A 12,158-nucleotide genomic window follows, 5' to 3' on the forward strand; every position below is an offset into this window, starting at 1 on the left:
CTTTCTATGAAGGACCTAATAAAAATACCAGGTTTGGGGACTATACTATATCTGTTGCAACTACTCAACTCCACTGTGATATGAATCAGCAACATCAGAAAACAAAAAACAACAACAAAAAAAAAAACCTTACAAGCTGTGGGCTACATTTGGACCATAACTTCTAGTTCTAAGCCTAATGATCATCACTACCCTGGACAGCTGTGCAGGTTGATCACTGTGCTAAAGGCCTCAGCCACAGCTGGGGTGGAGGGAGGTACTCTACACACAAAAGTCTGACACCCTGAAAACTTCAGGAGTAGAGGTGGGGGTCGGGGAAGAAGCAAGGGCAAGGGCAGGGAGAGAGAGGTGAACACCACATACCAATGGCTCCTTATTCTTCACCAGGCGAACAATCTTCACTGATTCCTCATCAAAATCCTCATCAAGATTATCAGGCAGGGGAGGCAGAACAGGGTCAAAATTCTTCTGGGCCACTGTATCATGTACCACCAGTACAGCCTGGCATGAAGCAAAGAAAACAGTGAGCCCCACACATTATGGGGCCAGGGGAGGAGTGGCTAGGCAGGGGTCAAAGGCTCAGACCTTTTAGCAGAGATACCACTCCCCTCCTTCAGACACCAGTGCTGAAGATCCTTCATGTGGAAGCCACCTCCTCTCAGCCTAAGGACCCAGCCCTCCCTCCGCCCCCATCCCAGGAGACAGGGCTGTGTGGGTGGGCAGGGCCTGCGGCGTGACTACCCTGAGGTGGGGGGTGGACAGCAGCTGCAGCAGCTCCCTCTCCTCGCTGTGCACGGAGGCGGCCTGCAGCTCCTCCATCACCTGCAAGGGAAGGAGACAGAATGTCTCAGTAGGCTGGGGTGCCCCTGCCCAAGTCTGCCTGAGTCTTTTGGGAAAATCCCTCCTCCCTGGGCTTTAGAAATGGGTTCCCCCAGGAAACGCTGAGTACCCAGGAGCACATTAGACCCTCAGCCACCCTCAGATCAATGGAGGCTTTGGGGAAATTATGGCAGGGGGCAGGCAAGCTCAAGCAGGTCTACAGGGCAATCCTACTAGGAGCTGACGTGTGTGTGTGTGTGTGTGTGTGTGTGTGTGTGTGTGTGTGTGTGTGTGTACAGCAGTACAGGGGAATGAACTTGGGGCCTTACAGTCTTGCTTAGCTTTGTTTTGATCAGGGCTAGCTACCACTTGAGCCACACCTCCACTGTCAGCCTTTTTGTTGGTTCAATGGAAATGAGTCTCTCAGATTTATCTGCCTGAAATGGCTCTAAATCTGGATGCTCAGATCTCAGCTTCCTGAGTAGCCCAGATTACAGCTGTAAGCCACCAGTGCCCAGCTCAGGAGCACCTAATTTATTAAGCCCCTGCTGTGTGTTGTTGCTTTTTAGGGCCTTTTCACTCAATCCCTGTAAAAAATTAGATGCAGTGAGTTCTATCGTTTTGCCACTGTAACAGAGGAAACATCTGAGGCCCAGAGAGATTAAATACCTTGTCCAAGGTCACATAGCTCATCAGTGGCACAGCCGAGACTTGAACTTAGCCTTGTCTGTTAGTGACCTGTTTAAGGTCAGGAACTAGTGACAAGATGGCACCTTGCCTGGGCACTGGGTGATCTCAACTCACCTTGAGCTGAAGAGCACAGGAACAGCGCCCAAGCCCAGAGTTCAAGCTCAACAACCAACACAAAAAAAAGAAATGGAAGTGGAGCTGCGCTCACATGGTACAATGCTAGTCTTGATGTAAAAAGCTCAGGGGAAGCACCCTGGCCCTGAGTTCAAGCCCCAGTTCTAGTACAAACACAGACACACACACAGAGAGGAGAGAGAAAGAGAGAGAGAGAGGCCTAAGCCAGTACTAGGCACACACTTCATGTTGGCCTCCCAAAGCACAGGACCTGAGCTGATGGTTTGATCTAGTCATGGTGCCAGTTCTCAGAACAGCTGGAGAATTGCTGATTCCATCTAATCCTCTCCTTTTCTAGCTAAGGACACAGGCTTGCTCCAAAATACACAGTAAGGGACAAGGGGAAGGGAGAACAACACCATATTTCCCAGCCCAGTCCAAAGCTTACAAGGTCCTCCATCCTCTGTGCCTATTAGGAGACCCAAGGCAGAGAAAAAAGGAAAAAAGAACAAAAAGGAAACACCTCTTCAACTTTGTGTTCTCAACACCTAATGTTTCCAAGCTAAGCAATGGTGACAAAGCAAGAAGGAGCCTACGGATAGGAAATGGGGTTGTCATCAGAAGGAAAAACCTGGGAGACTCACATCTTCTGCGAGGGCCACAGCGCTGTGCAGAACTGGGGTTGGACTTTGCCTCTCATAATAACGCAGCTTCTCATGAATCTGCAAAAACATCTGATTTTCAGTTTACTCTGGCCCCAAAGATCCCCCATCCCTAGCTGTGGTCAACCACAGGGCAGCCTTAGAGAAAGTCCTGTCAAGTGAGCTTGTGAAGGTCTTCCTGAGGCAGGGGGATAGCTCAGGTGTCAGAGAGCTAGGAGGAGCCATCCCTAAAGAGGGAAGTGGGCTGAAGCAGGTGTTCACCTTCATCAGGTAGCCCAGGCTTTTCTCACTGAAAACATCCCTCAGGAAGCCCATCTCTTCCCTGTGGTTGGAGTCAGGCCTGAGCTGCGAGGTCAGCAGCGCCAGGGTTTCATGCAAACCTAAAGAGAGAACAAGAAAAACGAGGTAGTACTGGGTGCTAGTGGCTCACATCTGTAATCCTAACTACTCAGAAGGCTGAGATAGGAGGGCAGCAGTTCAAAGCCAGCCCAAAGGGTAGGAAAGTCTGTGAGACTCATCTCCAATTAATCAGTAAAAAGCTGGAAATGGAGCTGTGTCTCAAGTGGCAGAACACCAGTCTTGAGTGAAAAAACTAAAGGACAAGCACACAGACCCTGAGTTCAAACTCCAGTACACACACACACACACACACACACACACACACACACACACACACACAAAAGGAAGAACATAAACTCAGCAGGACTTCCTGTCCGGGAACCCATGTAGACCTCTTTTCCCCAAGGTTTTCAGATAGGGTAGTCTGGAGGCAGCACCAGCAAAGAGCCTGGTTCCTTTCTAGCTCTAGGAGACCCCAGTCTGGTGAGCTTCTGTTTAAGGCTATAGCTAATTTGGCCATAGGGGGCACTCACCAGAGTCCTCTGACAGCACTGGCATGCCTATGCCGGTTCCTGAGCTCTCTCTGCAGATAGAAATGAGATGGGGGAAGAGGGGGGTGGTGGTGACATATTCACTCAATACTTACCACATATCACCTGATTCTGTCTATGGTCAATTTTAGGGACAGAGGAAATGGGAACCAAATATCTCTGCTCACTTTTTTTCCCTCAGAGAGCAAGGTAAACAAAAAGCATGATTTACTGAGAGCCCTCCATAGGACAAGCTGGGTATTTCACACACGGTATTTCCAAAACTGTGCAAAACCCTGAAAAATGAATACCAATATTCCCATTTTTCTGATAAACAAACTGAGGCACCAAAGGGTTCAATAAGTAACTCATGGACCAGAATCCAACCTCTGATTGGCACTTCCAGCTAGCCTTGGTCATGCAAATGGCCTTGCCAACCCCAGCTCTCCCCAGCGGTCCTCCCCACTTTAGCTACCTTCTAAGACTCCCTGCTCCAGTCCCTGGCTACAACACCCCTTCAACAAGTACCTGACTGGGCCTACAAAACCACTCTGCCCATTCCCCCCACCCCAACCCAAAGGAAGCCTCCAGAATGGAGTGAAGAGAAGACATGGAGAACGAAAAGCGGGGTTTCAGCTACGCAGGAAGAGGGGTACCCTAGCTCAAGAGACACCCCCCCAGATACTCTGCAGCACGTGGACCTCCAAATAATAATAATAATAAATCCTCCAGAAGAGGACAAGAGAGTCGTGATTCATTCATTCCACAAACATGGAGCCAGCCTGAGCCGCGCTGAGCACGGTGACATTCGCTACGAGGCAGAAGAATGGTACCCAGGGCCTCCGGCCCCCGCCCCGCGCGGGGCTCACCCCGGGCGGCTTCCGGAGGCGCCCCCTCCTCCCCTCCCCAAGGAGGCCGAGCCCTGACTCGAGCCGCCTAGGGCAGGAACCTGTGGGACCAACAAGGCGCGTGGCTGGGCCAGGGGGAGCAGAGCCCTGGGGATGCTCGGAGGGAGGGGGTGCGGAGTGGAGCGCACGGGATGGGGGCGCGGGATGGAGGGAATCGGGGGGGTGCGCGGGCAGGGGGACCGAGTCCCCCAGCTGGGGTCGGGTGGGCCACCAGGCTGTCCTACTTGCGAGGGGCGGGTCTCGGCCCACCCCTTTGCAGCGGAACCCGCTCCCTTGTCTGCAGCTGCTCCTTACCTCGTCGCGCCGCCGGGATCTGGGCTCAGCGACCCAGAGCCGCGCGGGAGCCTCGGCCGCTGCTGGCTCCGCCCCCGTGGGCCCCTCCCTGACGCGGCTTTGCGGGCGGGGGCGGGGCGGGGCGGGCAGGGAGGGGCCTTGTGGTGGGCGGGGTCTGTGGTGGGCGGGGTCTGTGGGCGTGGCCCTTGCGAATTGAGGAGGAACGGAGTGGCAACGGAGAAGGGCGGGGAGGGAAAGAGAAGGGGCGGGGAGGGACTGGACAGGAAGGACTGGAGCGCTGCTCTGACCGCAACCCCTCCGTACTGGGTGGGACCCTAGCCCCTGGCACAGCCCAGCCGGCCACCCTTAGGCCCCACCTCCTGAACAGACCCTGATCTCTGATAGTGGAGGAGTGGACACCTGCTGGACCCATCGAGAATTTCATTTTGCAAACGTTGATTGAGCATCCTCCAAAGTGCCAGGGCTAAATGATCAAGACAAGAGAGCCTTGGATTTGAAAACTCACAGGTCCAGTGGTCAGACAACACCAGGACAATTCCCTGCAACAAAGGGACATGCTGGAGAAGATTTATGAGTGCATGCTGCCTAGGGGCGCAGAGCTGGAAGGGCAGGGAAGTCCCACCTGGAAGAAGGCGGACTGGATTATGCAGGGTGTTTGGAGGTAGAGCTGATTGGAAAGGCAACTGGTGTCCAAGGGCTTTTCCTGGGGGACGGAGCTCTGAATGGCCATGGCGATTGTGGGGTTTTATTGTACTGTTTCCATGGGCCCGGTGCTCTTCAGAACCCTCCCCAACACTTTCCTTCTTGAGATAGATATATGGATGTAATTTCAGCAGCTCTACAAACAAGGAAACTGAGGCTGGGGGAAGGATGTGTATTCAGGAGAGGGCTGGAACTGCTTGGTAACTGAGAAGGTGGATTTTAGCAAGTTGGGGGGGTGGGGGCTCATTGGGCGCCTGCCTACCCTCAACCCCAGCAGCAAACATCACAACACCTAGAGGTTCAGTCTGGGATGTGGAGCATGTCACAGACAGAAAATGAGTCCATAGCCCCGCACCTAGCAGGGGATGGAGAAGCTGTGAGACAGTTAGGGTCATTACCCTCATTCCTCAAAAACTACCTCAGTGCTTCTCAATATGTAATAAGCTTAAGCTGGGCACTGGTGGCTCACCCCTGTAATCCTAACTACTCAAGAGGCTGAGATCTGAGGATGATAGTTCAAAACCAGCCAAAGCAGGAAAAATCCCTAAGACTCTGTACCTCCAATTAACCACTAAAAACCAAGACAATTTGTGGTTATGTGGTAGAGTGTAAGCTTGAGCAAAAAGGACAAGTCATAGCACTCAGGCTATGAATTCAAGCCCCAGTACTCACGCACGCATGTGTGTGTGCACGTGTGCGCACGCACACACACACACACACACACACAAGCAGGTGACCCATAGACTTGGAAGAAATATCCATCACATATATATCCAGCAAGGATCAAGGGCCTATGGTGCTCCCTTCAACCTCGTTTCTAGAAGAATTAATCCTATTCAGATGCCAAACAACCACTAAATGAATAAACAAATTGAAATACACACACACACACACACACACACACACACACACAGACACATACACACACAATGGTATATTTATTCATCAATAAAAAAGAAACTGCTATTCAGAGTATCTCCACCATGCAACAAACTGGATGAATATATGCTCCCAGGGGTGTGGCTCATACTTGTAATTCTAGCTACTCAGGAGGCTGAGATCCGGGGAATCTAGCTTAAAAGCCAGGCATGGCAGAAAAGTATTTGAGACTCATTTCCGGGAAAAAAAATTAGCAAAAAGCTGGGCTGGAAATATGGCTCAGGTGATAGAGCTCTAGCCTAACAAGCAAGCTGAGGCCCTGAGTTCAAATTCCAGCAAAGAAAAGGTTAGACTGAATGAAAGGAGCAAGTAAACTCCTGGGTGTATGATCTTGACAGTCACTACAGGGACAGGCCTGGACTTAACTGCCCCAGGAATTTTAGCAAAAGAGTTCAGGGATAAAATTACTCTGGAAGAGAGATACATTTCAAAAGAACAGGGCTATCAAAGACCTACTTCATCAAAAAGCACCAGGACATCAAGTGCTGGTGGCTCATGCCTTTTAATCCTAGATACTTAGGAGGGTGAAATATGAGGATCTCAGTTTAAAGCCAGTCAGGAAAGTCTGTGAGAAACTCATTTCCAATTAACCCACAGAAAGCCCTGCATTCAATCCCCATTACCTACCTGTACACACACACACACACACACACACACACACACACACACACACACACACACACAGAATTCACCTAGAACTGACTTTTGTATGTAATAAGAAATAGGGATCCTATGTCATATTTTTTTCTGTGTGGATATCTAAGCATCTCATCATCACTCTGTGTGTGTGTGTGTGTGTGTGTGTGTGTGTGTGTGTGTGTGTGTGTGTGTGTGTGTGTGTGCATGCGCCAGTACTAGGGCTTACACTCAGGGCCTCAAACTCTTGCTCAGCTTTCTTGCTCCTTGCTGGCACTCTACCATTTGGGGAATGCCTCCAGCCAGCTTTTTGCTGGTTAAATGGAGATGATATCTAGCAGACTTTTCTGCCTTGGCTGGCTTCGAACCATAATCCCCCTGAGTAGCTAAGATTACAGGAGTGAGCCATAAGCCTCAACACTACTTCTAGGCCATACTTGCTCCATTACTCTGTCATTTACAATATAGAGATCAAGTTTTTGTATTGTATCTCCCTTACACCTGGTCACAAGTCACCTATGCCCTGGATCACAGGCTTTAGCACCTGGCATATCACACACACACACACACACACACACACACACACACAGTGTATTAAGAACACAGTATATTTCTTCAGATTTTGAATGTTCTCCACTACAATTTATCTCATTCTTGCTACTATGTCCCAACATCGTATCTTTAATTCTGGGTCTCCAGTAACATGTATGTTACACATTCTCATTTCTTCCATTTTTCCTACTTTTTCTTTCCTATATTTCAATCTTTGTTTCTCTGAACTTCATTCTGTCTCCTTACAGATTTTAAACTGGGGCTAGGAAGGTGGCTCAGTGGTAGAGCGTGTGCTTTGCATGCCTGAGGCCCTGGGTTCGATTCCTCAGCACCACATAAGCAAAAAGAAAAAAGCCCGAAGTGGCGCTGTGGCTCAAGAGGTAGAGCGCTAGCCCTGAGCTGAGGGATAGTGCCCAGGCCCAGAGTTCAGGCCCCACGACCAGATCCAAAAAAAAAAAGACTTCAGAATTTAAACTGGCTTAACTTGCTTGAAAACCATCCATTAAATGCCTAACATCAATTTTTTTTATTTTTCGAATATACTGTCACTTTTTATACTATTCGAGTCCTTGCCAAAACTTTCAAGCTGGATTGTTGCCTCCTTAAGCTCAGTAAAGCAAAAGAGTAGCTGTGTTAAGGTTCTTTCTGCTCGTTTTACTATCAGGAGTCCTCTTTTCTGTCTTTATTACTAACAGGCTGCATTTTGGGGGGAGGGGATGCAGGTACTAGGGCTTGAACTCAGAGCCTCGTGTGCTCCCTAAGCATTTTCATTCAAGGCTAGTACTCTACCACTTGAGCCACACCTCTACTTCCAACTTTTTGGAGGCTCATTGGAGATAAGAGTCTCATGAACTTTCCTGCCCTTGCTGGCTTTGAACCATGATCCTCAGATCCTGAGGATCCTGAGTAACTAGATATGAGTCACTAGGTACCTGGCTACTTTCTGAAATTTTTTCCACATGTTTTCCTGAGTTTGGTTGAATTACAGATGCAGAACTCACAGACATGGACAGCCAGCTGCGTATCTGCCCATCCCGAGAGTAAGATGGGATTAATTACTTGCACTGCCTGACTGCTGCCCTTCTCCATCACTTTCATTGCCATTCCTAGGAAAACACAATCCTCCAAACAGAAACCATGCAGATTTTGCAGATTGGCTCAGTAGAAGAGGTTGAAGAGTTGGATTTACACGTGCTTGGGATGGGGAAGCCACAAGCGGGAGAGAACAGGGTGATGAGAAAATGAACACCTGTGTGGTGCCAGGCAGAGTGACAGAAACAACCAGCAGCAACATCTCAGCAGCTGAGCAGGTGAGAGTCTAGCACTTGCTCACATCACATCTGCTGCAGGCCTGATGGCTGGGCCAGGTGGGTTTCCACCATATGGTAGCTGGGGAAAACTTCTCATCTCATAGGCCGCCTATTCTTAGTGACCCGGCTCCCTCCAAAGTACGTTCTGTGCTGCTGTTCCATGATTCAGCTCCCCTGGGAGTGTTTTGGAGGCCAGAAGCTGTGATTCCCAGGCCTTCCTTGGTCCATAGATTTATTCATCAGCAAAAGCAGTGGTTTTCAACCCAGAGCAAATTTGCCTGCCAAGGGGACTTTGGACAATATCTGGACACATAGCTGACTGTCACAGATGGAGGAGGATTGAGTGGCAGAGACACACATGCTGCTGAGCACCCTATAATGCACAAGACAGCCTACAGCAAAGAGTCATCTACTACTGTCCACAGTGCTGGGGACCCAGAGAGCAGCCAAGTACCCTGCTAGATCAACTAAAGTGACTTAGTCTGTGACAGGACACAAACAACAGAAAGCTTGATGTTGCCCATGGTTACAGAGACTTCAGTCCAAGGTCCCTCCGTTCCATAATTCCTAGGCTTGGGTGAGGCTGAGCATCATGGCCGAGAGGATATGTAGCATAGACCTGATCACCTCATGGAAGACAGGAAGCAAAGAGGTGCAGAAGGGAAGCAGGTACAAGGAATCTCTTTCCAGGTCACATCTGCAGTGAGCTGCTTCTTACAGCCAAGTCCCACACCCCAGTAGCCCATTCAGGATGAACTCATCAATCGATTAGCCCATTGATGATGTTAGCACCCTCATGATCTGATCAGCTCTCAACAACATCACCATCTGGAGAACCAAGCATTCAGCACACCAGCCTTTGGGAAGATACTTGATATCCAAACTATATCATGGTCCACACATGTGGTATTGTTAAACAATAATGTACCTCACAGAGTCTTTTGTGTGGAGACAAATGAGGCCCTTCTGGCTTCCCCTGTCCTCCTGTACCCCCAATGCAGTGATGACAGGACACCTCCCAGGGCTCTGGGTAGGATGCAGGTCATAAGTGTTCTCCCATCTCAGATCCCCAAATCCAGCACAGGGTCTATCCATGAGCCCCCAACAGTCTTAAGATATGATCCAAGGGTAGAAACAGGTGCAGAAGCCATACCAGCACCCCACCCTTCACCCTAGTGCTTTATCCACTCCTACCCAGGAGAATTTGGTTTTCTTCCCTCCTTCCCTCCCTCCTTTTCTTTCTTTCTTTCTTTTTCTTTCCTTCCTTCCTTCCTTCCTTCCTTCCTTCCTTCCTTCCTTCCTTCTTCTTTCTTTCTTTCTTTCTTTCTTTCTTTCTTTCTTTCTTTCTTTTTCCTTTGTCATAGGGCTTGAACTCAGAGCCTGGGCATTATCCCTGAGCTTTTTCACTCAAGGCTAGAACTCTACCACTTTAAGCCACAGTCCCACTTCCAGTTTTCTGGGGGTTAATTGGAGATAAGAGTCTCATGGACTTTCCTGCCTGGGAAGGCTTCAATCTGCAATCCTCAGATCTCAGCCTTCTGAGTATCTAGGATTACAGGCATGAGACTCCAGCACCTGGCTAAGGATCTGTAGCCCAGCTGCTGTGCTATATGGGAGCTGGTAGAACAGAGGGCAAGGAGCTTCAGATATTCAAGAAGGGACAGGGGTGGCATTCTCTTCATATGAACAAGCATTTGCTCTCACCTGTATTCTCCAGAAATGACAGTCCTAACTAATATGACCTCTCACACTTAATTTCTTTAAATCACAACACAATTCCCAAGCTGGAGTAGAAAGAAAAACTAAAAAGGAAAACCAAAGGGCATATATTTCAAAACGTCAATGCTCAGGCCTCATAACACTCAACAACATAATCAAATGTCAATCCTACCTGGACTTATAATTAATACATTAGGCTTTCTGGAAAGTAGATTAAAATTTTTCTGGAGAAGTGGTACTCGCTAGACACTATGCTGAAAATGAACTATACAACTTGTGGGTGGGGATAGGAGAGAGAAACGGAGAATGAGGGAAGCAGTGACATTGCCCAAAAAGAAATGTACTCTTTATCTGACGTATGTAGCTGTAACCCCTTTGTACATCACCTTTATAATAACAATAAAAAATTAAATAAAAATTATTCTGTGACAGGAGTAATAAAGGATTAGAAACAGACTATGAAGCAGTCTACAGTCTTCTTCAAAGTGCAAAAACCAATTGCCAATATATAATCCAACCTACTCAAGAGACTAAGATCTGAGGATCACAATTCAAAGCCAGATTGGGCAAATCCCTGAGGCTCTTATTTCCAATTAACAGGAAAAAGCTGGAGCAGGAGATATGACTGAAGCAGTAGAGCACCAGCCTGGGGTGAAAGAAAGTGTGATCCCCTTAGTTCAAGCACCAGTACTGGAACCAAAAGTAAAATAAAATTTTTAAAATGCACATGGTGCCAGTGGCTCACACCTATAATCCTAAATACTCAGGAGGCTGAGCTCTGAGTGGTACAGTTACAGGCATGTCCATAATACTCTTACATCCAATTTGCCACCAGAAAACCTGAAGTGGAGCTGTGGCTCAAAGTTGTAGAGTGCTATCCTTGAGCAAAAGAGCTCAGGGACAGCACCCAGGACCTGAGTTCAAGCCCTATGACCAACAAAAACAAAAACATTGCCTTCTGTGTAGTCTGTACACATAAATGAAAGTCAGGTCCTGGGCTGAGATAAGGTAACAGGATTTCTGGGTTTTATTGTTGTTGTTTTGTCAGTTGTGGGGCTTGAACTCTGGGCCTGGCACAGTCCCTCAGCTCTTCAGCTCAAGGCTAGCGTGCTACCACTTAAGCCACAGTGCCACTTCCAGTTTTCTGGTGGTTAATTGGAATTAAGAGTATCCCAGACTTTACTGCTTGAGCTGGCTTTGAACTGTGATACTCAGATCACAGCCTCTTGAGTAGCTAGGATTACAGGTGTGAGCCACCGACGCCCAGCAGTAACAGGGTTTTTTATGGATACAACAATCATGCTCCTTACTCAGCAATACCGACCAACTGTCAATCATGGAGAAATCAAAATCCCTACCTCACTGGAGTCACACCTTCCTTTCCACAGCCCTTGAATTGATGTTTCAAATATTAATCCTCTCCCTTGCTGGGTAAAATTCCAACTGGAAGGAATTGTGTCAACATAGTATTGGAGGTTTTCTAAAGCATAAAAAATTGCTTACAACATGTATCAACTTCGCAGTGAGGGTGGGGGGAAAAAAGCTCTCTATTTTGGAAAACAAAATTGTGCCAGAGCTCCACCTAGTGTGTGTGTGTTGATTTTGTTCCTTAAGGAGGATTGAAATTTGCTGTGAGAAATCAACCACTGATTTGCTGTTTCAAGCAGCAAGAAATCCCAGGGAACCATCCTGGCAGCACCAGGAGCCAGACTCATCTCAGCCCTGCTTGTACCGCCACCCGGTGGCCAAAGGAGGTACTGCGACTCTGGGACTATGGAATAGGCCGGGTCCTAGACCCGGTACTATTGTCCATCACCTAGATTAATACGCCATTACACATACACATACACACACATATGTGTGTGTGTATATATGTGTGTGTGTGTGTGTGTGTGTGTGCGCGCGCGCCATATTCCTTTATATATATGGACCATTACACACACA

The 12,158-nt window shown here is 48.4% G+C and overlaps 1 protein-coding gene across 3 annotated transcripts in view; it reads right to left on the reverse strand.

The window, feature by feature from the left end:
* The window catches only part of Mpp3 (membrane palmitoylated protein 3), a 44,399-nt gene extending 41,193 nt beyond the window's left edge, over positions 1-3,206 (reverse strand). For all 3 annotated transcript variants that reach the window (XR_006146766.1, XM_042674095.1, XM_042674096.1), the window contains exons 1-5: positions 3,158-3,206; positions 2,547-2,665; positions 2,268-2,345; positions 742-822; positions 364-501 (exon numbers count right to left, since the gene is read on the reverse strand). Coding sequence is in view for 2 of the 3 variants with exons in the window: in XM_042674095.1 (XP_042530029.1) it covers positions 364-501; positions 742-822; positions 2,268-2,345; positions 2,547-2,665; positions 3,158-3,182 (441 nt within the window). In the remaining variant the exon portion in view is untranslated. The remainder of the gene's footprint in view (positions 1-363; positions 502-741; positions 823-2,267; positions 2,346-2,546; positions 2,666-3,157) is intronic.
* Between the last annotated feature and the right edge of the window lie 8,952 nt (positions 3,207-12,158).

The sequence above is a fragment of the Dipodomys spectabilis genome, unplaced genomic scaffold, assembly GCF_019054845.1.
Source record: "Dipodomys spectabilis isolate Male_0828 unplaced genomic scaffold, ASM1905484v1 ptg000018l, whole genome shotgun sequence".
In the NCBI taxonomy this organism is placed as follows: domain Eukaryota; kingdom Metazoa; phylum Chordata; class Mammalia; order Rodentia; family Heteromyidae; genus Dipodomys; species Dipodomys spectabilis.